The sequence below is a fragment of the Miniopterus natalensis genome, chromosome 16, assembly GCF_054644295.1.
Source record: "Miniopterus natalensis isolate mMinNat1 chromosome 16, mMinNat1.hap1, whole genome shotgun sequence".
NCBI lineage: Eukaryota > Metazoa > Chordata > Mammalia > Chiroptera > Miniopteridae > Miniopterus > Miniopterus natalensis.
Window position 1 is genome coordinate 7,809,933 of NC_142096.1, and position 25,472 is coordinate 7,835,404.

General features: G+C 32.4%; 1 protein-coding gene across 30 annotated transcripts in view; it reads left to right on the forward strand.

Moving 5' to 3' along the window:
* The window catches only part of RIMS2 (regulating synaptic membrane exocytosis 2), a 215,540-nt gene that overhangs the window by 127,900 nt on the left and 62,168 nt on the right, over positions 1-25,472 (forward strand). For 12 of the 30 annotated variants that reach the window (XM_087825331.1, XM_087825335.1, XM_087825337.1 and 9 more), the window contains 2 exons: positions 6,026-6,205; positions 7,087-7,196. In XM_087825331.1, coding sequence (XP_087681457.1) covers positions 6,026-6,205; positions 7,087-7,196 — 290 coding nt within the window. Of the gene's footprint in view, positions 1-6,025; positions 6,206-7,086; positions 7,197-7,978; positions 8,012-14,877; positions 14,887-18,774; positions 18,865-25,472 lie in introns of all 30 variants that reach the window. The other 18 variants (XM_087825324.1, XM_087825334.1, XM_087825328.1 and 15 more) reach the window with 5 other exon arrangements.

Here is a 25,472-nt window from a genome sequence, read left to right on the forward strand (position 1 = left end):
AGTCCCTGTGAGGCGGCTGGAGAACTGCTACCATGAAGCCTTCGTGTTTCTGGATGATAACATTTCCGTTATCTCACTCTAGACGCATCACAGGCATATGGGTGGGGTCAGAGGTTAGTTTAGCCGCTTGCTGGGCTAGAACAGATACAGCCCCAGGGTCCCTCAGCAGCCCAGATTAAGTCCCTGTGAACCTGTGCACAGGACAGAAGTCCAGCGGTGGACGGATTCTTCATTGTGTTCTCCACATGCTGCTCTGAAGCCGCCTCTGCCCCGCCCACTGCCCGCTCTGGCCCAGGACCTTCCAGCACATTGTCTTCCCCACCAAAGGCCCCCCCTGGTCTCTTTCTTATGGGCTCCATCTATCTGCTGAAATTTCCCCAGCTTTTCATGCATGCTGTCCATCTTTTCTACTATCGTCTTTAACATCAATCATACTTATTTTAAATTTCCTATCTGATAATTACAATATATGTGTCATCTATTGAGTCTGACTCTGTTGATTGCTTTGCCTCTTGATAATGTGCCTTATTTTTCTTGCTTTCTGGTGTTTCTAATAATTTTTTATTAACTATGATACATCATGTAATCATTAGTGACTAAAACAGTATTTATGCCTGAAAATGTGCACATCTCTTGTTCTGGTGGACTGTGTGTGTGTGTGTGTGTGTGTGTGTGTGTGTGTGTGTGTGTGTGTGTGTGTGTTTTGGGGGATTAATCAATCCTCAGACAGCTACCTCTGTGTGTACTATGTGTTTGATTTGGATTAATGTCATAGAGTGACAGCTAAGGGCAGCAGGCAGGAGTGTAATTTGTACTATACCCATTCCACTATCAATGTGAAGCTAGCAAAACAAAAGGAAGGCTAATGAATTGTTCAAAGCTGATCAGTGAAACTGTTGAACATAGCACTCAGATATTCTAGTGTGAGGACCATGCCTCCTCATATGGACTCATATAAAGAATGACAATGCATAATTCAGCCTTTTGATATACATCTTTAAAATGTTTATTTTTTTATGGAATGCTTGAGGACCTAGGAAGGAAAGCATAAGGCCAATACCTTGGTGGAATGACTTGAGCTTCTTACAATTGACAAATGTTATTATTAAACTTTAACATCTGTTGAAAATGGAAACTACTTATTTAGTAAAATTAAAATCTTACAGATAGAAGGTGGTAATTATATTTTCTCTCAGGATTTTGAAAATATTTTTTTAAAGATGTATTAATTTGCTGCATGTTAATTGTTCTTGGGTAAATAATCCTGCTTATTCCTGGTTTTGTTTCTGGTTTTGTTTTTTTGTTTTTTGAAATAAACATTAAATAACAAGAATTATAAATATTTAATAAGATACTCAAAATATTCTCAAGGTATTTCTGTCTTCTATGTTGCTGTGTGCATATCAATAATGCGATATATCATTATTGATCATTATTGCATTTGTCTCTATTTTTCTTGAGGAAATTGGGGTATTTACTCTTTCTTTTTCGCTGTTTCCAGTAACAACTATTTAAAAAAAAAAAACTTTTCTAGACAGGAGACACATTACTTCTCTCTCTCTTTTTTAAAAATATATCTTTATTGATTCCAGAGAGAGGAAGGGAGAGGGAGAGAGAGAGATAGAAACATCAATGATGAGAGAGTCATTGATCAGCTGCCTCCTGCATCCCCCAACTGGGGATCAAGCCCACAGCCCAGGCATGTGCCCTGACTGGGAATCGAACCCTGATCGCCTGGATCCTAGGTCGATGCTCAACCCCCGAGTCACTCCTGGCCAGGCATTACTTCTCTTTTTGATGATAATTTAGGCTTATTGGTAATAGTAATATGTTTTTCTACATTGAAGTTGTCTTGCTTTCTCTCATCATAGATGTTTTATTACCCTTTTCACATTTTAGATTATTAACTTGGCTGACTCTAGATATTGCTGTTATTTTTGAATAAGCTTATTTATTTTTGACAAATATACAGAATTTATGTTTAACTGAACAGAAATGTTCTGTGGAGAAATGCTATCATTCCCAAGGATAAATGAATTTATTTTCTACTAAAATAATAAAATGTTTCTATTTGTACACAATACTTATTTACCATGATTTCCATGGCGAGTGTTTTGTGTCTTGCAATTTCTTTAACTTTGGAAGCAATGCTAAACTAATACAAACTAGAGGTTTTTAAAAAGTTAAACTTGTACCTCTCACATTATAATGAACATGAAAATTATATAGTTGAGTCATAGAATTACTTTAAATTATTTGTTATATTTTACACATATATGTTATGTTAATTACATAAAATGCCTCATTTAAGATTTTTATTATGTATTTATTTCTTATATTATACAGCTACTTAATGTTCAGAAAATCTCTAGACATTCCAGGTATTTTATCAGAAGTATAATGCTTTTGTTGCAAATCAGTTTACAATATTATACAATGTGGATATAGGGAAGGCATTTCTTACCCCAAACTTGAGGTTATACTTCTTGTCCTCCAGAGATACATCCACTTATTAAAGATTTCAGTTTCAGAAAGAAATAATTTCTTTATAAAAACAAACAAAAACACTAATTCCTAAACAGCTCTACTTTTCACAGGTTTATTTTTTAAGAAAACCTATTAGATTTAGTAGGGCATCTTTACAATCTAAACATGAAATAAGGCTGATTTAGCATAGAGCACAGGTCTGAGTTATATTCTAGGGCAGTTTTCATTGGTATATCTGAGTATTTGCATTGTTCTGGTTGTTTTTTTAAGTAGTTACTATTCTGTCACATCTGGGAGGTACTCTATACTGAGCTTGTGTTGATTTGGAGTTGTGTCATTGTGATTGATATAAGTGGTTATAGAAAAGCATGCCCACTGGCCTATTCCTCCTGTTATGCTGCGTAAGTTCCTTGTACTTTGATTTAGAATAGGATAAATAAGTAGCAAAACTGATGAAATAAATAGGGAACTGTTTCAGATACTTGGAAATTTAAAAAAATCTTTTAAGAGCAACTATACTGAGAGGAAAACTGACTAAAAATGGACAACTTCACTGGGTGATTATGAAATTATTTTTCCTGTAGAAATCCTCATCTCAAAATCACATGATATTACATGCTTTTCAAGGGGGTATAACAAATGCTGGCTCTTGTTCCAGTACTATCAGTCAGTATGAATTGGCTCCTGCAGAGGGGCTGTTCATCCGTGTCTTCTTCAAAGGCCCACAGTTTGGAATAGTGGCTGTTAAATAGGGCAGAGCAGTAACCTGTCATAAAAAGTGAACTATTTTAAAAAATATTTGAAAATATAAACTATTTATTAAAAAGATAGAACCATGATATATAGTAAGTAACTTTGATATATAGTAAGACAACCACATTATTACCTAAGAAAGATTTAAATTTATAGGTGAGTGGTTCCTAACCTTTTAAATGGCTTGCCCTTTGACAGTCTTATAAAACCTATGGCCACCTTTTTTGAATAATGTTTTAAAATGCATAAATTAAATAAGTAAGGAAATAACTTATATTGAAATACATACTCCACGTTAAGAACTCCAAGTAGGCACTGAAATATTTTATGCATTATAAACGGTTATCTATTATTTCCCACATCTCACTTGCTACTATGTATTCAGAATTAATTGTTTATGTTATTTTAAAGTTAAAATTCACTAAGAATTTAAGTGCCAATGTCAAGTTTTATTTCTCAATCCCTTAAAAAACCTACTATGGGAGTGGACATTATATTTGAGACTTAGGCTTTGTTTGCTTTCAGTTATCTCAGCAATTACCTGAGTTCTTTTCTAGTAAGACCTATGCTTACCTGACAGTGGGAGCCAGGAGCTATCCTGACCTTCTGTTTAAATCAAAATTTAAAAGATGGCAGCCTTCCATTCCCCTTAACTGTGGTGTGGCATTTCAGGAATTTCTGTCTCCTCTGGTTCTTCTCATGTTCTACTTACTAACAGATTTTTCATTTCACACTGTGGAAATCATATAACTTATGTTATTTATGAGATGAAGATACAATATAAGTAAAATGTTAAACTGACTATAGCCTTCAAACAACGTTTTTACTAAAAAGATATATTAGTAAGAGATATTTCCTAAGGAGAGATCTGATTGCTTTATAAATAACAGTACTTTTTAAAGGACATAGAACATAGCAACACATTTCAAACGATTCTCTGGATTTCACTCAAAGACTAGTATCAAAGAATTGAAAGGGTAAATCCTAATATTTCACTTTCCACTTGGAAAAATTCCTTGATGGAATCAAAATAAATCAGTTTGTATAAATAAATGAAATAGGCTGAATTTCTGTTTGGGTAGTCATAGATCTTCTGCAGAGTTTTGTTACTGTATGTACTATAATGAGATAAATCAATTACTAACTTAGGATAATAGGAAACCTGAAAATAATATAAATACTGATACTGTCCCAAAATAGGTTTTTAAGGAATCTAAGATATCCCTTTCATTCTGGTTATTTCTTGTGATAAAGATATTCAAAGATATGTACACTAATAATTTAACAAATTATTGAGCATATTTATTTCTAAAGAGAGGCTGTTTTCTGTAAAATATTTTTTTGAGAATAAAAATAGAATTATGAGTTTTTAAACTATCAAGTTGCCTTTTTCCCTCTCTGACAAGTAATTGAACATTGTATATGTAGTTACATTGAATCTTAGCTTTTTGGCATATTCTGGATACATTTATATAAAAATACTAAAATTATCTTAGGCAATCAATCACATGGTACATAGACTTCAAAATATTTAAAACTTATTTGACTTATTTATGTATTACCCTATGAATTTAAAGTATAAGATAATGATATGTTGTAGAATAAACCCAGTACTCACTTCCTAATGTCACCTAATCTACTGATCTGAAAGTGTATGCCTTGTCATTACTTATATATGGGAAATTGTATTCTTTATTTTCTTATTTAATTTTAAATTGCATTTTTATTATCAAAAACAAGATTGAGAGAATTTACAGGTAAAGTGGACATCCTTGATACATTGGTCTTGAGAGAGACTAGTGCTTACTTCATCATTTGTAATATATAAGCTTTTCCTTTTCTGTGGTTACCACTAGGTGGGAAGGCAGTACTTTGATTTGAAGTATACTTTGAATTATGTATTACTTGGAGTTCTAGAGTCAAAGCTGGTATTTTTGGGGTTGTCTCACTGATAATGGGACATGTATTAGAAAACATTTACTGGCCATATGTTAGTTGTAAAGCATTATGCTAGACTTCAAGGATTAAAAAGAATTAATAATGATAGATTACTTAAATTTAAGTATACTTCTTTCAGCAACGATCAGGTTTTGATATTGGTTTATTTGTGGTCAAAGAGATCATATTGTTTCAGAACCATTATTATTTCATTCAATTGATACCCATTCTGAATTGTATTGGTTGGCATCACTGAGGTGCATTGAGACAGATGGCATATGTTGGCTGATTAACCAGTTTTCTATACAGTGGTTTTTCTTGAAGACCATGTTTAAATATGGCTACAGACTGCCAAGTAGCTTTGTTTTCTTAGAACATCTTGACTCTGTCTGAATGTTCAGGTGTGTCAGTATACCTACTACGCTTGTGTTGAAAGCCTTTTTCTATCTTATTTGGTTTGTAAACAGCCTTAGGGGTCTGAGAATAATGTTTAGATGGTTTTTTCCACTCTTGGAAATGTTAGAAAAAGTAATTGAAGTCTTTTAAAATAGAATACATATTTCACAGAGAATTCACTTTGCAAAGCAGGCAATTTTGTTTGTTTTTTATTATAACTGAGCAACTCCTATGATCTTCACTGGGAATTGCTATTTAAGGCAGATTTGAGTTCCTTAGGAAATCTTAAAGTTCGTGAGAATTTGCTCAGAATATGTTGGGGAAGAGAATTTTTCTTACATACTCAGTGATTTTAAACAATTACCTTTTTCAAAATCAGTTTGATGCATCATAACCAAATAGCAGAAAGGCACTAAAGATCAACTGAGCTGCTTTTTGACTAACGTTTCAGGGATTGTGAAGCAGCAGATAGACAGCCATATCACAGATCCAGATCAACAGAACAGCGGCCTGTCCTAGAGCGGACCACCACCCGCTCCAGATCCACTGAGCGTCCCGACACAAACCTCATGAGGTCGATGCCTTCATTAATGACTGGAAGATCTGCCCCTCCTTCACCTGCCTTATCGAGGTGAAAGATAAACCAATCAGACTAACTTCCCCTTTGCCCCACCAGCACACCATTTTATTTCCCAGCAGCTAAATGGTCTCTTCTATCATCCTTGGCTGATCACTAACAACAATCAATACTAACCTTCTCAGTGTAAGCACACTACTTATATTCAGCGGATATAATAGTGTGTGGCTACCATTGTAAAATGTTGAACTGTCCTGACTGCATTTGTTTTGTGATTTCTCATTTATCAGGAGTCCTGGGTAAATCCCCACATATTGCACCTCATGACTATCATGCTCTTCTACAGAATGAGAAATTGTTTGTGTTCATTAGACATCACTGTTGGAATGGTCATTGTGATGACAGAGCTAGATTTTTAGTTTCTTTCTATCAATACCATTGACCATTATCTTCTTTGGCTGAATTCCGAATTTTTCAGGGTTTTATTTGTAGTTCCACTAAGATATTTCCTAATAACATGATACCTATTATAAGCCTGAGTAAAAATCTCTTTGGATCAAGGGAGAGAGGTCACAGTTAAGAGTTTGAAATCTGGTAGAAAGAAATGTAAGGCATTACCTTTTACTTTTTGAGCTACAGAATTCTCTCCTATCTTTTGTATGGATAGAATATTAATTTACATTAATAACTCCAATGGCTTCTCCTGTAGGATTTTCTGTGCATGTATCTATGTATGTATACATATTACACAAAAGTTTAAACATCTTTACCTGTTTAATCATTCAAATATCCATATTGTGTCTTACCTTCCTAACCTTTTAATCAGCAGCTAAACCTCTTTTAAAATTGCATTTATACAGCTATCATATGAACCAAATGTATTAAAGGTATTTAACTCTTTATATTGAAAGTGAATATTAATGTGTATTTCATAGGTCTCATCCTCGTACTGGGTCTGTCCAAACAAGCCCATCAAGTACTCCAGTGGCAGGACGAAGGGGCCGACAACTCCCACAACTCCCACCAAAGGGAACGCTGGAGAGAAGTAAGTTTTATTTCTAATTATGTCATGTAGGAAGTACACATGGAAGCTAAGGTGAATCAAGATTTTTTTACTTCCTTTCTTAATTTCCTCTTTTGTTTAATGAATACCTTAGCTGGATTTGTTAGTAATTAAATATTATATATTTTCCATTTAAAATGTGTAATATTTGTGGGTAAAATAACCTACTATTATTGTTCTTGCACATTTTACTAATTTGAATTAATGCATTTTAAAAAGTAAATACAATGCTCTTGTTTAATAAGCAGTTGTATGCTGTTTCTTTGCTACAAAGTTTATGTAATCATTGATAGTTACGTAAAGTTTATTAGTAACTAGCCAAATCAATTTTCACACACTGCAAAGGACTGGTTATCTGATGCACAACAGTGGTGATCCTTCTCAAAACTGGAGTACCAGAAAAAGGTAATCATGAATATACAAAGAAAGATGCATGTTGTACTGATATTTTTACTACTTTCAAATTTTTGCAATAAGAAGCATCATTTGCTTACACACAGGTGAACCTACTCCCCAAACATTATAAATTCTTGGTTTTAAAGGGCCTCTAAAAACATGGGAAGATAGACTGTAATAATTTTGTTATTTTTTAAATTGTCCCTTTATATGGTAACTGGATATGCTGTGCCAAAAACAAAAATTTAATACACCATTTAACTTTTCATTAATTGATGATACATTCTGTGCCTTCGGAAATTTCTGTTGTTTTTAACCCCTGTGCTTTGGTTCCCTCCTTTGTTTTGTTTTCATTTTGTTTTTCCTAGACAATGGAGTCAAGGAGATAGAACCTTGTGAAGGTCTGTACATAAAGGAGGGTTTATTTTGTGCTGACAGCCTTTTTGGGGGGCTTTGTAAGCAAAAATAAACCCAACTGCAATTGATGTCCTTCTGTTGCATAGACTTTCATATACAGTAAAATTATTTTGTTTTATGATTTCTGATAAAGTTATTCAATTTTTGTTTTACTTAGAAATTATGACAAGGAGTTAAATTTCTTTGGTTCAGTCAAGTAAGAATGCAAAGAGTTTAATTTCTTTTAAATGGGAAGATAAAATTTCCTCTTTTAAAAAAATTAATTTGCCTTTTAAGCAGAATTCTATTTTGTGCAAGACTTTAACCAGAGGTATCAATTGCAGTCTGTGTTTATGCAATTGAGTGTGTATACCTAGTCTAGTTGTAGTTATCATCATAGATTTCATTTTGTATTTATGATGATCTTTTAATTATTAAATTTGGCTTTCTAGAAGAGGAAGTTGTTGAATTAGGTAGTGATTGTGGTTTGCATTTCCTCCATCACTTTTTCATGTTGTAGCAAGACTGCTTACAGTGTATCAGTTAAATATCTACAAATTTATTGTCGCAGTACATTATGACGCAAGAGAAAATATTGTCATGATATATGACGTGTCATACATTTACTAGGACAATAAAAAATTTCTCTGCAAATTATACAATTCTGAAATTGACTTTGTAACTTTAAAGAATTATTGGTTTTATTTACTGAATAATCTCCAGCACATAGAATAATGCCTGGCACATTATAGGCCCTCAATAAATATTTGTTGAATGAATGCTGAGATATTTATTTAAAAACTGAAAAACTACTTCAAATAGTGTATAAAGCACCACTATAATAATCTTGTTATTCTATATATATTTATATTCAGATTCATATTCTATAACCTATTTGTAACAATTTTTCAACTGCATTGCATTTGGGCAGCAATACTTTTATTGCCGTATATAACTTGGAACAAGTTTTATTCTTGTTAGTTGTAGTTGAATGATTTATCAACTTCTGTTCTGTGGTAATTTTTGTTTGCTTTGTGCCATGATTTTAAACAACTCTATGCTATTGTGACTAATGGTCTGTTATGCGGCCTGAGAAAAAGATTTCAGCAGCATTCCTGTCTTCTCAATTATTTGCCTAAGAATAGGTATATATTTTTAAAAGTACTTTCCATAAGGAAAGTCCTATAGTATGTATGAAATTTTTGTCACTCCAAGATAGAATTTTGATGCTATTTGATGGCATAAGAAGTCAGAAACATAGTTTATGTAATGATTTTTATAAATTTAATTTTAGTATCTTTTATAGCAATCAGCTATTGAAATATGAATAGCTACAGTCTTTGTAATAATAAATAAATGAGAAAACTGACGTAAATACTGATACAGCTGATACGGGAAATTAGGATTGAGGAAGTTTTAAAAAAAATTTAAATTTATTTATTGATTTTAGAGAGGAAGGAAGAGAGAGAAAGAAGAAAAAGGAAGGGAGGGGGGGAGGGATGGAGGGAGGGAGGGAGGGAGAAAGGAAGAAAGAACTTTCCCCACTTATCTACGCTTTCATTGGTTGATTTTTATATGTTCCCTGACTGGGGATCAAACCCACAACCTTGGTTTATCGGGATGATGCTCTAACCAACTGAGCTACCTGGCCAGGGCAGAGGAAATTTTTAATGGGCTTCTTAAACATTCTATTTACTGTCTATTTTCTGCCCTATAGAATCTATTAAAACCACCGTTTTCTTTAATGTCCCTAATTGTGGCTTTTCCATTTTTATAAATAAGAGAGGAGAGCCAAAACCTCCTTTATCCTTTCCAGTTTGAATTAAAAGGGTTCTTGTTAGTTTTGCTTAAAAGTATGAATGATTTTAACAGTGTTTTTATAAATGTTGATATAAAGACCAAGAGATACATGATTGTGTGATTTTCTTTGGCTTTAAAGGAGGTATGTAATATCTCTTTAGAAGTACTCAACTTCTAACCGAAGTTAAAGGGACATAACCCAAAATAGACTATCAATAGATAAGTCTAAATCAAACTAGGCTTGGATTGTCTCTAAAAAGTTGTCAGAAGTTGTAATTTAATTGCATTATTTTGGAATAGAAGTAATGACATTTTTATTTTCTAATCATGTTCAACAGCTAAAAAATTAGCAAGTCTTAATTTAATTCCTTTTTAGTTTGGTTGTTATAATTCAGCCTGTTAATTAAATTAAATTAAAACCTTATATGTATTCATCTTGATGGTGGTATAGCGTTAGTCATCCTTTCTTTGAGAACCAGAGAAAATAGGAGCAATATAATGAAAGTACAACATACTGAGCAACTGCAAGGCATTGCTAATATTTTTATTTTTATTTCCCCCTAACTTTGATGTAGTGGCATTTGGTAAAGATAAATGAGTTTATAATATCATATTTTGTTTCTTTAGAAGAAAAGCTATATCATTTTATTTTTGTAAGAATGTACCAAGTTAAAAGACAAAGTTTTATGCATACTTTACACAGTTATCACCATTGCTAGTATTTTAGGGACCACAGTTTTTCTTTCACAAATCAAAGTTGTAAAAGGAGACAGTGAGATCATTTATTACAGGTATACTTATTTGCTTACATGATATGTCAGAAACTTTTTAAAAACAATCTGTTAGTCTTTTAATAATCACTACTATAGAAGGAATAATTTAAAATGTTTTGTTTCACTTAAGAGTATCAAATATACATATCTGGTCTTATCATTTTTTTTTTTTTTTACTTTTACTAATACAGAAGTTCATGAAGAAACTGGGCATGCGGAAGAGCAGGGGGGAGAAAGGCAGGGTGAAGAGGTCAAGGCAGGTCTGTCTGTGTGTCTAAAATAAATAATTGAATGTTTTAGGAGTGTGACTTTTCATTTTAAAATTTATAAGTGTACAATAAAGAACATTGTTTTTCAGTACTAACTTTAAAATAAATTGCCTAATTTTTTAATGGAGAGATATTATATAAACTATCTAGGCAACTTAACTGAATACTTAATTTACCCATTGGAACATTTTCCTAACATTTAATCAAACTGAAATTCTAGATAGTGCTTCAACCATGATTTGCACTTATCTTTGACCTCAGCTTTACATTCAGTTCATTTATTTATTCAAAAATGTTAATTGAGTACCTACGAAAATGCTACATTTTACCTTGTGTTACACTGAGTGAGGGTACATTGAAGTCTTAGCCTCCTCTTTCAAGAATTTTGATTTTGTAAATTACAAGTAAATATAGAGCAGAATATAAGTTCCAAATTTTAATTATTAAAACTTTTAGAGACTACCATTTTATCCATAAAAATTTTTCCTTGAAATAAGCACAATTACCTTTTCTTCACCCCAGCTCAGTACTGCTTTAATATTTATTGGCCATTATAATTTCTCCCCTAAGAGTCCGCCTTCTAAATGGTTATGGAGAGAACTTCATTTTGTTGTTTTTAAGTCCCTATTATATTTACATCTCATCATGTTTGCCACTTTTTTTGTCAGAATTTTTCTGAAAGGATTTTAAAACTTAAAACATTATATAACAAGTAAATATATTTATATATTTCTTTTATCCACTATTTATTATTTTAATTTGAAACTCAGAGTTGAATCCTAATCTTACCTAAGCTATTATTTAAAATTTTTTAAAAAATTTCTTTGAACAATGCAGAATAACTTAAATCTAATTTTATCATTTTTAACTCATCATTTTTTATTCATGATTAGCAGAGTGTATTTTATGTTCCTTTTATTCCGTCCTTTAACATTGCGTGAAAGCAGCGCCATTGTGTGAGGTGTGCGTGAGGTGGCTTTCCATGGATGCGTTTCTCAATGGCGTGTGTAGTTTGAGACAGAAGGCCTCTTACGCTGCAGCTGCTGATTAATAGTAACCATTTTCAATGCCGTGCAGATGAGGAAAATCATCAGAGGACATCCGATAATGAAAGCAAAGGCAAGTGTAGGTGATGTTCCTGGAAGTGTCTGGCTGGCTCTGCTACGGATTTCTAGTACACTAACTACTAGAAATCCCATGCCTTTCATTCTCTGGAGATGCTGTGGGAATAACGTTTCCGTGAATACTGTGAGAATGAACTTGGTTGTAATTTAGCTGTGCAGTTAATATTTTCGTGTTGCTCGTTCCTGTATATCTTATGCTAGTTCATATGAATTGGGAAATGCTTTCACACTGCCCATGACGTAGCTTCCACAGTCAGGCCATGCTCTAGGATATCGTGGGGACTGCAGCAGTAGTTAGTATCACTTTTACTTTTGAACTTCACTAAGATAAAGAAGCCCGTTTGTTGAACTAGTTTGTTGCCTATACTTTATTCTCAAAATTAAGTTAGTGAATTACATAAATCCTCAGATTAGCATAAAACCATAACTACAATCCTCCTAACTTTATAAAATGACTCATTTATTCCCCATTTTATTTTTGTTACTTTACTTATAGCATAGGAAGGACATACTTTACTCTTGTGTTCATTAATGGGATGTGTCCTGTTTAGTGCATGGATGTGCTTCCTAGTGTGTGATGTCATCTGTTGTGGTGTGCTTAATTTTTATTTGGGTTGTTAATGACATTAATAATTAATCATTATTGTCCGTTTTCAATGTTAAAAAGACAATGAGGGAGAAACACCAAGCCCACCTAATAATGGGAAAAAAGGCAAGTGTGATATGAAGTCAGTCGTGTCTTTCTATATATTAAGTACTCAGTATTGACTTCTGTGATGTGCATGGATGTGCTTTCCTAAATTTAATAAGCATAAGTATTAGTCCCAACTTAAGTTATCTAATATTTAATGTGTCTGCTTTTTTACAATATATTTCTGAATATGAAATTTGTCTTTAAAATACTTACCTTATTATTGGATTATGGTAAAACTCTATTGAAATTTATGGCATTAAAATCAGAAGTTTTGCTTTGATGGTCATGTCTAAGATTCTAAGGAAAATATTAATAGTAATGTAATTGTAATAGTAATAGTAATTCAGAAAAACACAGCATAGGCTTTTTTTAAATTCAAAAATTGTTTTAAAATTAAACTAATTTTAAAATATTTTAAAGCAGAATTTTAAAGTAGATAAGGAAATGAACTTTATATGTTCAACAATATTAAATAAATATTTATAACATTTGTAGATTTCTCACAGTTCTCTATACATGAACTAATGTATTGTGGTGAGTAAAAAAGATGATTGATTTTAATACTTAGATTTACTTCTCCTATAATTATTGATGACTTAATTCTGTAACCACCCCAACCAAGTTTTGTCAAAAACAGTAGGACTGTATATGTTTTGTAATGATTGATAATGAAGTATAGCTACACACGTTGATTTAGAATGTTAGCATTTAAAATTATTACCAAAAAAATCAACATTCTAAAATTTCCCGTTATTGGGCCAAGTCAAGAAATGAATTGTTTTGTCCATCAGTAATATGGTTGAAATGCAATTCTGAAGATACTTTTTCTTCCCCATTTTCATCTTTTATAAAAAATGTCTACAATGTTATGTATAAGATCTAATTAGCACTAAAATAACTTCATAATTTTTCTTATTGTGGCGTCTTAATTATTCATTAACACCCCTCCATGTGTAAAATCCTTAAAACTGCTTTCTAATCTGATTTTCTAAAGAGGCGAAAATAATATAACTAAATAAATAAGATTAAATCAAGTATTATAAAATATGAATACTCTCTTTAAAGGAAAAAATTTGAATGCACTCTCAGTGTGTATTTACCTACTTGTTATTTTTACGTATTTTTTGACCTCTATGATTTTTCCTTCGTACCTGTGAAAGGATATGTTCGCATGTACTTAAATGTATGTCAGTGATCTTCATAAATAATTTATTTATTCAAATAATTGAATAAATATTCAATTATTAGGGTGCAACAAGTTTTAAGAACATTGAATGCCATTTTATATTTAAGTGCATTTAAATGTATCAGTCTATTCTCTGGTTCAAATGAAGTCACTAAGTTATGATTTGAACTGATGCGATACCCTCAGTAGGTTTTTTTGGTTTTCTGACATCTAGTTGGCCCTGAATATTGTTAAATCTTTCACCTCTAGACTGTTCTGCTGTCTTGTTGTTTCCTTTGATCTTGCAAGTAAAAGTTCTACTGACAATGATTATTGGGGCCTCAGTCACACACATTATTAATTTACCTTTTATAATTTATATAAAAATTCTCTCCACTGCAAAACATCACTATTGTTAATGTCAACCAATCCTACATTTGACATAGTTGCACCTAGGAAGGAGATAATGAATAAAAATTTGAAAGATGAGAACTCTGTAAATTTTATATATGTTCTCATTTTTATTTAGCTTAATCTTTTAGTGATCTATCTATAATATATCCTCTTGCTGTTTTCTTTTGGAAGAGACAGATTTACTGTTTATTTTGAATCTCACAGTATAGTTCATGAGTAAGATTGAAGAGATTAAAGGGATGTTACTATATTCCCCCTTCTGTGTATTCAGAGTAAAAAAAGGGTAACTGTGAGTTGCTGCTATAACCATGTGTTAGAAATGCCCAACCATTGGGTTGAATGGTGGACTTACCACCATCCTCTCTTCTGATTTAAGATGCAAAGGGGGAGAGAGAGGAGGGAATCCATGGGGCACGGTGACTTTGGTTACAAGTAAAGAAAGTACTTGAAGCCGGAGAGAATGATCCGGAATGTGAAGTGATCACAGATTTAGTAAGTAGGAAGTCGTAGTGGTAACCTGCACTAAGAGCAGTTATGGTGGAGTTGGAGGAGGTAAAAGCTGATTATAGTGGGTTTAAAAGAAGTGGAGAGGCCCTAGCAGGGTAGCGCAGTTGGTTAGAGCATTGTCCCAGTGCTCCAAGGTTGTAGGTTTGATCCCCAGTTCCCAGTCAGGGCACATACAAGAATCAACTAATAAATGCATGAGTAAGTGGAACAACAAATCGATGTTTCTCTCTCTTTCTCTTTTCCCCTCTCTCTCAAGTCAATAAATACATATAAATTTATTTTTTTTAGAAAAGGTGGAGAGAAATGGAGACAGTATAGATACCTTAGCAAGTTTGGCTGTAAGAGAAAGAAAACAAATAAAAATCTAGAGTTGATGGGGGAAATCAGAGGAACAGAACCATGAAGGAAGCTGTCTTCTAAACTGAGATCTGCCAATTTACTATGGAGAGCCATCTATCCATGAATCATCTGCCCATAATTTACCAGGATATCAATCAGTGTTCTGTGGCTTAGCTTCTAGATTTGGAATCAAGACCTTTAGATTTGGAAGAAGCCTTATAAATCTTTTAATAAAACTGCTTTCCTTTACTGATTTCTAGAGCAGAATTCTAGAGGATATTTAACTTCCTCTAATCCACATAGAAGATCTCTAGTCTTTGACACCCAGTCTCATGCATTTACGTACCATGTTTTTTCAGATAAATGGCATTCCCCTTGCCATTATTTTATTTTAGATATTAGCTAAGGGTGTAGTTCAATTCAACCATTATCTGCTAATTTCAGTGTATTGCACTAGGTTGCAGTTGAGGATGTGATGATGAATAAGATATATTCCCTGCTCTGGGGGAGCTCCCGAGAAAAAACAGTAATAATATAATGATAGCAAATAAAGCATAGCTGGTAAAATTATTCTGTAGCATGTCACTTACATAAAGTGTCTTAAGATTGTGATATATATTCAGAGAAAACTTTATAAAGAACAGGTAAGTTTTGAGGGTGGTCTGGGTAGGTTTTCAGCCCAAAATATTTCCCCCACTACTTATTATAGTGCTTTATATTCTTCTATTATCTGGCGGCTTAATTATTTTAATAATATAAAGCTTTAAGCTTTCCAGAACACTGAAATGTAAATATTTCTGAGGAGAATGACCTGAGCTATTATGACATACACTTTTTCATAGGAGGCAAGTTAGAGCCTGTGAGAGTAGAAATTTAGATGTAGGGAGAGGGTTGCTAAAAAATGTGTAGAAAACTAGGTACCTCCGAAGGATGGTAATGGCAGATTCTGCCTTGAACTTGCCCCAAGGTTACTATAAACAGCATTGCTTGCTGTGTAGATATGCTATAAATTTACTTTTTAAAATAATTTGGTATATTTAAATTGCTGAGAACAATACTTGTCACGTAATAAGTATTATACAAGTGTTAGCTATCCTTACTATTATTTCTTAGTGGTGTCTTGCTATAATTTTGTATTTTCAGCATACAATTTGAAAACTTTAGATTTAAAGTCAGATTAAACCTGATTATGTTCATCACCTTGAACCAATTATTCAATACATATTGTTTAGTAGTTTTTAGGAAATTAGCACTCTTGATCAAGTAGCTTGCATAAGAAACAATACCAAGGGGGAAATAGATCGAATTGGATGACAATATAAGATATTGCATAATGTGCTAATACAATTGTACATGTTTCAATACATATGTAAAAATCAGTATGAAAACATTTAGAATTCTTTTCTCTAAGTCAGTTAACTGTTTAAGTCATTAGGACTTTTCAAGTTTCATAGTGTCTAGAGAATTACATTGAAGTCAATACTTGGGTCATGACCTCAGTTCTGTTCCTAAGTTTATGGCCTCCGGCAAGGGTTTTAATTTCTGTGGACCTCAGTTTCTTCTTTAAGTAAAATATCCCATAAAGATTTTAACACAAGTAAGTGTTTTTGGATATGTGGCTGATAATATCTAAAGCCTCAAACAGTTTTGTTTCCAACTTATTGTATATGTTGTTATTTTTGCTTGTTTGATTGGTTTTAGAAACTTAACAGATACAACCTCCTAATTTGCTGTTAGTGAGTCAACACTGTTGGGATTTTAGATGAAACCCTACCATACTGCCTATTAAAAAGTCATGTCCATAAAGGTACATAATGTTTTATTCCTTTAAGCCTCAATGTACAGTTGCCTACATTATTTCAAATATAGATAACCTTATAAATAAGAAAGAAAGGAAGAGAGGAAGGAAGGGTGAAAGAAGAGGGGCGAGTCGGTTACAAAGGAACCAAAAGTAATAATTTCAACAGTCTTCTAATGGATGCTTGCCTCCGTAGGTGCTTAGGAGTTGGATACCGTTTAGGATGATAGGATCTGTGTAGATTTTTTGCTACCTCTGTACTCTCATGAATGCTTCTAGGGTGAGGAAAGGACCAGTGGTCACCTGTGTCTTCATTTCCAAATTTGATCAACATCTCAATATAAATGGATTTTATAGTGGCATTGGTGGATGTTTCTTAAATACAGCATTCCTGCCAATTTAGACAAATGACCATTTGATTCATTAATCTAGAAGGCACTCAGGGATCCTTTAAAACAGCAAGGGATTTATCATGTTTTTGAGCCAGGTGAGCATTCATTCACGTCTGTGTTGTGGGATAGTAACTTGGTGCCAGTGAGCAGGTTGAACTTGAAAGAGCAGAGACTGTGGGCCTGTGATGGTTAGGTGTTTCATTAGTCCACTGTATGATGGCTTGAACTAGAGCAGAGACTACAATAGAGGAATAAGTGCATTTTAAATTTTCTGTCTCCATTCAAATCCACAAGCCTAAGTGAATTGGTTGCAGAAGTTCTTGTTAAACAGACATTTTCTCATTTCTTTTCCTGTCCTTTCCTTTCCTCCCTGGAGGCCATTCTTCCTGATTTTACTTTCCTTCTCCTTTTGCTCTTCTTATTTCTTCTGTACTTCTAAAGTCTGAATAGACTAACTGATTTGGGAAAGAACCCCCTTCCTCCTTTCTTTCTGCAAACTTTAGCCATTGTTTAAGCCCTGCCGTTGTTGACTAAATACATTCTAAAGCCATCTGCTGGTGCTGTTGAAAATAAGGTTGACTTAGGCGATACGGTGCTAGAGAAAGAGCAGAGGCTTCGAACCCAGGCTCAGGGCCTGCCTTTACTATGTACCGACTGTGTGACTCTAGGCCCTTGATCCAAGTTAGTTCATCTGAGAAGAAGAAATCTTAGTATATTTCCCTTGTGTTCCTAGGAGGGTAAGATTAAATGGTGACCAGAGAATCTTTTGATATGTGACCTACAAGGCCCTATATGATCTGTACTCCCCGAACTGCCCATTTCATTTAATCTGTTTGCTCTGCATTAGCCATGGAGACCTCCCGTTCAAATCCAGGATACTTTTCTAGAACATTTCAGAGACTCTCCCACCTGAGGGTATTTGCAAGTGCTGTTCTTCTGCCTGTACTGCCCTCTCCCCAAATAAACATACATCTAACTGTCCCCTTATGTCCCTAAATTTACTCAGAATTAGCCTTTTTAGTGAAGGTTTCCATGACTACCCTATTCAAACTTTCACACACCATGGGCATTTTGTCCCTTCTTACTTAATTCATATTTGACTTCTTAGCACTTATCAATATCTAAGCCACACAGTATTGTACTCCTCTATCTTGTTTATAATCTGTTCCTCCCACTAGAATATAAACTTTATGAGAGCATGGATTTTCACCTATCTTGTTTGTTGTTTTATCCCCAGTGCCTTAGTCATGGCTGGATTATTATAGATGTATTGGAAGTGAATTATAGCTCTTTGGATTTTTGAAATCTATTTAAAAAAATTCAGATGTCACATTTTCATATTTAAAACATTAACTACATATTACTGAAAAATTATGGGAGAATTTAGGGGGCAAATCATTTTTTTAAAATCCCCAAAGTCTTTTTAGGTTCTCGTTCTGAACATTCTCTCATGTTTCTGACAAGCTCTGATTATTCTTTCTTATTTACACTAGAAGTTTCATGGGAAGACCAACAGGAAAAGGTGAATGGTACAGTAGGTGATGGCATACCATTGCCGAGAAAGAAACAGCAGTCTGAGCCAGGTTTGTCAGACTCGGAAACCGCTGCAAGCATGAGAGGATACGCGCTGCGTTTCATGCTTGTGAACCTGCGTGTGCTTGCTCCTCGCTTTTCTCATTTTGGTGTGAACTTCATAGTCTTAGAGCCTGTTTAGAGTGCAGTGCTGAACACTTTATTTCAAGATTTACTTAGAAAATTAATTCTTTATATTTTGGAAAAAAGAACAATTATTTTATTATTAAGATTACTTCTTTAGGAAAAAAATGACAAATATAAGCACAAATGGTCATTTATAGATCTGGTCCTTTTGACTCAAATGAAAATACCTTCAATGAAGAGACACTTTCTTTCTTAAAAAGTACTATAATAAGCTCAATATATTATCTAAATTGTGTTTGTAGGCCATTCCTTATTTTTCATTGCAAATGCTCTTGAGGTATTATACCACATATTGGTAATGATTTATTTACAACTTCTGAAGCTAAAAATATTGCCAACAACAGCAAGGAATAATAGCATAATATGTTAACTTAGTGAGGAGTCTTTTCAAGCCATTAATTCTACCAGTGAGTTGAAATGAAGTGACTTCGTTTTTCTCTCTTTCGGAGAGATGTGATTAGTAGCTGAGAAAAACTTGAATCGGGATGAACAGGAATGGATGCGGAGTGCAAAGATAATCAGCTGCATAATCAGTATTACTTTTAATTAGTAATCGAATGAGAGTACATCAAAAATTGCATTCAAAATTTTAGAAGTGAAATGGAGTTTTTGGTAATAATATTAAAATGGATGTGTGTCTATAGTAACAGTGTTAAGGTATGTTTATGTGGTGACTCAGTTCCTGGTAGATCTCTAAAAATCTATTTAAAAATCTGTCAGTGTATAAACTTAACTTATTAACAAATATTAGTTGCTATCCTGTTGTATGCCAGGCATTGGGGTTGGCCAGGAGTTATTGGGGTAGACAAGATAAATGCAGCAATTGACCTCATAGAATTTACATTCTGCAAAAATACTTAATTTAAAAATAATAATACTAATGATTAAGTTACTACAGTTGTGATATAGCTATTAAGGAGAATAGTGTGCTTTGAGAAAAATATTACATGTCATGTCTAGAAAGCAAGGAAAAACACCATAGCTCAAATGGCTTAATCTGTAGAGTCTCTTATAGTAAAACAGTTACATACTGAAAATGTGATAAAATAAGTTGGATTTTGTGTTGGGAATTTCAGTATATTCACAAAATTGTAAGAAAATATCTTACATGTTTTTTCAAATATTTAAATAAAAATCACTCTGTTTTGGGGAAAAGTGGTATGTTATTATATATTATATATTAGTATATTTAAGGTGATTTAGAAAGTAAACAAAGTACTGTATGTATAAAATTAGTTTTATGTTGTGATTTACTTAACAAATATCATTACTATAAAAATCTCTCCTTGCTATATTGTGTGCTGTGGGTTTCTCCTTGTCATGAACTAGTATTTATTTTTTTGTTTGTCCTGTTTGCTCTCATGTCTGATTACATGGGTATATTTGTGGCCATATATAGCTATGTAAATAAATTATATTGTATATTAAAATCATGAAACAGTGCAATGTTCGGCTAAAAATAGTTTTAAATCTCACAAACAAAATTTTTAAATATCTCCTTTACATAATGTTAATTTATATATTCTTGTATATAGCATATCTATTTTTTAAATCACTTCAGTCCTCTAATGAAATATAAACTATGTGTGCAATGGGAGAAAATTAATGTAATTAGAATGCCTTAATGTTATAGTTTAAAATGTTTATAGATTTTTCTATTTTGGCAATTGTGCATTTTCCTATATACTAGGAAATTCCTGGACATTCAAACCCTTAATGTCATGAGTAAGTATACAATATGCTAAAGCCATAAATGCTGTGTTAAATTTTAGTTTTCCATAAATATTTTTGTTTATTTCTAAAATAAAGGTAGGATATGTAGAGAATATTCTTAATTATGGAAACTTTGGAGTGATAAAATAGGAGGAAGATTGTGGGGCATCAGGTGGGGTGAATTACATTTCAGTAACATTTATAAACTTGGGCTTTACAGAGACATGTTTGGAAGCATTCTTTATTTTGTATTTAAGTACATCTGATAGTAAAAATCTATTAATTGTTATCATTGTTTAAAATGTATTTTTTATTCACTGAAATCTAAGAGATTAACTCCTATTAATTGTCCAATAGTTTTCATCAGAGGATTATTGTAGGGAACTTGTGGTATTAGAAAAAATTTGGAAGGACTTAAACCCAAACCTGAGATGCAAAGTTGGCTTTGTATCAATAGCATATATTGTTGTATTTTTCTGTTGCTCTGTTATGAAAGTCTATGCAAGACCAATACCTGGTAACTCGGCCTTTTTATGATGTATACTAACAGTAAAAAAAATCACTTATAATTTTTATTTTAAAAAGAACACTATAGAACTTAAGGGCTAAGTGGTATTCTATTGACTAGAAAATGAGGTAACAAATATTTGCATAAACTTTAAGTATTATGGACTAGTATTTGCTTATTTTGAAGAAAAATCTTGACATCTTTGAACTACGCTGTCCTAAGAGGACAATCAGTAAAAGAGGCGATTTATTTTCAGGATATCTTACTGAAGCAATATTGATGAAGATCCCAGGGAAAATAATGATATATTAATATCTTTGGTGCAAGCATAAAATACAGGCTTATTTAAAATCAAGTGATTTTTAAACCCCAGGTTTTATGGATAATGTTTAGAGTATATCACTAAATGTCTTCCTCATGTGGAATGAGGATTAGATTTTATTTAGGCTATAAAGTTAACAAAACATTCTTAATGCAAATCAAGGGTATGTGAGGATGGCAAATCTGTTGTTTATTTTCTTAATGAACAATCTGATTGTAAACTAGAATCCTATGGTCTAAAATACTGCAGTATTATTAAACATTGAAAACAAACTTGAATGTATTGAACTTTATTATAATATTTACTTTGAGTTCACTTGTTCTTATAGTAATTAGAAATGTATCTGAGAAAAGAGCATATTTGTACATAAAATATTTTATCTCATATTTTTCTTAAACTCATTTTGTGAAAATGTCTGGTAAGAAAGTAACTTCAGTTAGACCAAATAAATATTTTAGAACTGATAGTTTCTCAGGTCCTCTAAAGTGAGAGAAACTCTTGGAAATAAATAGTTCAGAATCTACTTTGAGATAAATTTAAATTATCTCTAATTTGTTTGAAAATTAATTGCACCTAGTTATGAAAGGATAGCCCACCTTGATTTGTTAATTTCTAAGCATAAGGTATGTTATATTTAGGAAAATCTTGAAGTGACTTAGCTACCCTTATTGTAGTTACTCTGAACCATGACAATGCTACTTACCTGGCTGTGTCTTATCTGGAAAATATGTTGATCTGGAAAAACTGAGGGCAGTGAAACACTTTGCTGAGTTGCTGTGTGATTGTATGGTATTTGGGAAACTGAAAATGTTCAAAGCAATGAGTTATGTTCTGCTACTTACTATAATAGCCCATAGGTTTAGTGTTATATGATTTAGTTAATATACAGGGTGTCCCAAAAAAATGTATACAGCCTGGCCAGTGTGGCTCAGAGGTTGAGCATCAACCCGGGATCCAGGAGATTGCGGTTTGATTCTCACTCAAGGGCACATGCCCAGGTTTTGGGCTTGATCCCCAGCGTGGGGCAGCCCATTACTGACTCTCTCATCATTGATGTTTCTCTCTCTGAAATCAATAAAAACATATTTTAAAAAAATGTATACACACTTTAACAGCTGAAAGCCCAGTTTTGGAACTGAAATGTATTTTAATAAACACTGTCTTTATAATTACTCAAACTGTGTGTATACATTTTTTTTGGGACACTCTATATTAACCTTTACTTTTTTTCAACATGGACTTTTCCATGTTGTATTCTTTATAGATTTGTAACTATAGTGAAGGTAGGGACTTTTTTTTAGTTTATCTTTAAAGTGATTCTTTATAAAATTTACCTTAAGATAAAGTAAATATTCAAAGATGTATTTAGTGAGTTTTATGCTTTAACATTTTTTTTCTTGAGTATTTTGTTGTAATGGACTTTTGTTTTCTTTTATTCTTGAATAGTTTGATATACTTTAAAAGCAAAAACAATTTATTTCAGTCTAAATCAGTATTCTAAATTAGTCTTCAAATTAGATGTCAAACTAAACCATCTAGCCTGGAAAAAAGAATTAAGGTTGCCCCTGGGCAATATTAGGAGGCAATTTCTAATTGTTTCTAGATTGTTGTAGAATGAATATATTTTATTTTAGACAGAAAAAATAGTGATGTAAAACAAAGTAAATGTTTTATACTACACAAATTAACTGATGGAATTTTGTAACTAAGCACTACTGACAACCTTAGACATGAATACAGCATTCTCTGTTAACAAGCATGTTTTCCTGTAAATGAAGTGAAATTCGTGATTTATAAGTTTCATTGCTCATTTAAAGTTGGTTCAATTTCCTCTGAACGTACAGATAAGTTTATGAGGCCAAAATTTACTTTAGTGACTGTCATATGATTGATATGTTGTGTGCTATAGTTTGAAAATCAATTACTTTAAACTCCCTCCATACATACTCTGTTTTTCTTCTGTGTTTAAAATTGCATTACATATAAGTCTTCAAGGATAGATTCAGAAAAAAACACAGCACAGCTAGGAATAGGAAAGAAGACATTTAAAAGATAAACTTTTTAGTGAGCTTTTAAAAATAGAGAAATATTTAAAAATATTGTACCTTATTTTAGTAGGTAGAATTTATTGTAAATGTTCAATGATATGGTTGTTGACAAATTATGGAAAGTTAGAATTAGTTTTAAAAATAAATTCAAACACTTGGATTGAAGTATTTTTGAACAGATTTTTGTCACAGTAGAGAAGTTTTAGTTTGAAATCAGTAAACTTGGTAGACCTTTGGTTTTTATATTCTAGGTCTGTCCTGATCTTTGTATCATTGAGGCTCCTATTAAGTAGTTGCTTAGTTAGGCTTCATTTTGAAAGGTATCTCTTCTGCTCCCACGTAAACAATCTAAGATTTCTGTGACCTTTAAAAAGCTCTCATAATGTGATCAGCTTTTAATAATGTGGGAGTTCTTATATACACTTAATTAAGTCTTGAGGCTTTTCTTTCATTGTCAGGAATCTTTTTTTAACAAATACTTCCTCCTATAGGACATATGTTTACTCAAGTGCAATTAAACCTGATAATAGGACCAATTATGTGTCTTTTGTAAATGTTAATAAATGGAAACATTAGCCAATCAACAAAGTCTCAAATAGTATCATATACCCTTGTTAAAAATTGCATTTATGGATAAACATCCCTCCTTGTATATGCCTTTTTAAATTAAGTTGATTACAGATTATTATTTTTGAACTTGATGTGTACAATTGAAATATAATAGTTATTATGTTATATTGGCAAGGGAAAAATTTTGGTTCACACAGAAGTTTACATAAAATTATGTAAAATTTTATTACATATAATTATATAATGTTTATATTACATAAGACATTCTATTCTCATGAGCTAACCAGATATCTTAATGAAAATGATAGTTTTATGTATCTGTTTATCTTCAGTAGATTGTCTTTCTTATATATAAAATGTTATACTGCTTTACTTGATTAAAAGCCCATTCTTTTCATAGCGTGCACCTTGATGGACCCATGAATGTAAAAATATTTGTTTGGAAATAACTTCCTCTAAGCGATGAAATACCGTTTGAGTTATTATATTTTATAAATGTCACCGATTTCAATGCATTATATGAAAGTATTTTGTTTCTCTTTTGTAGTTTATATGAATGAATGAACAAAATAAATACTGGATATTCTCTTTATAAAGTCTTTATAATTCTTAAGTCTAAAACTGAGATCCAGCCATAGGTGTGAGCGTAATGGGCACCTGAGAGAGGACATACTTCTATCCTTAGTCGCTCTAACAGGTTGTTGATTAGATGAACCGCTCGAAAGCGTTCTCATTAGAACTGCCATTAACAGCACCGAGAAGTAGAATGTTTGACTGTGGCCAAGTAACGATGAAGGAAGAGTAGGGAGACAGGAAGAGGGAAGAGCTCTCTTAGCTGCTTAAGGTTCACTGAAGTCTGTGATTCATTGCAGTGATACATATGAAATGTCTTTATTGCCTTTAGATAAGATATGGCTGTTTAAATAATATTAGTTGACTATGTTCTGTTTGTTAAAAAGGCAGTTTTAATACAAACAGTTTATAATAAAAACTAACCACAAGGAAGACAAGAAATCCCCCCAAAATTATTTTAAATACATTTGGTATAACTGTTAAGTTATACATTGGGATTTTATGATTTAAATGAATATTATATCTGCTAATTCAGTTAAATTATTTTTATATAAGGTTAGTTAAGATCTATCAATAGATCATATTCACATAAATGGTAGAAAAATGATTTAATGGACACTATCAGTTGGTAGTGAGATCATTGCCAAATCTTTCATTTTCATCTTTTGATGTAATATAAATTTTGAATAATTTTCTTTAGAATATTGAGTTGCTAAGTGTTGCCATATCCCTCACAAG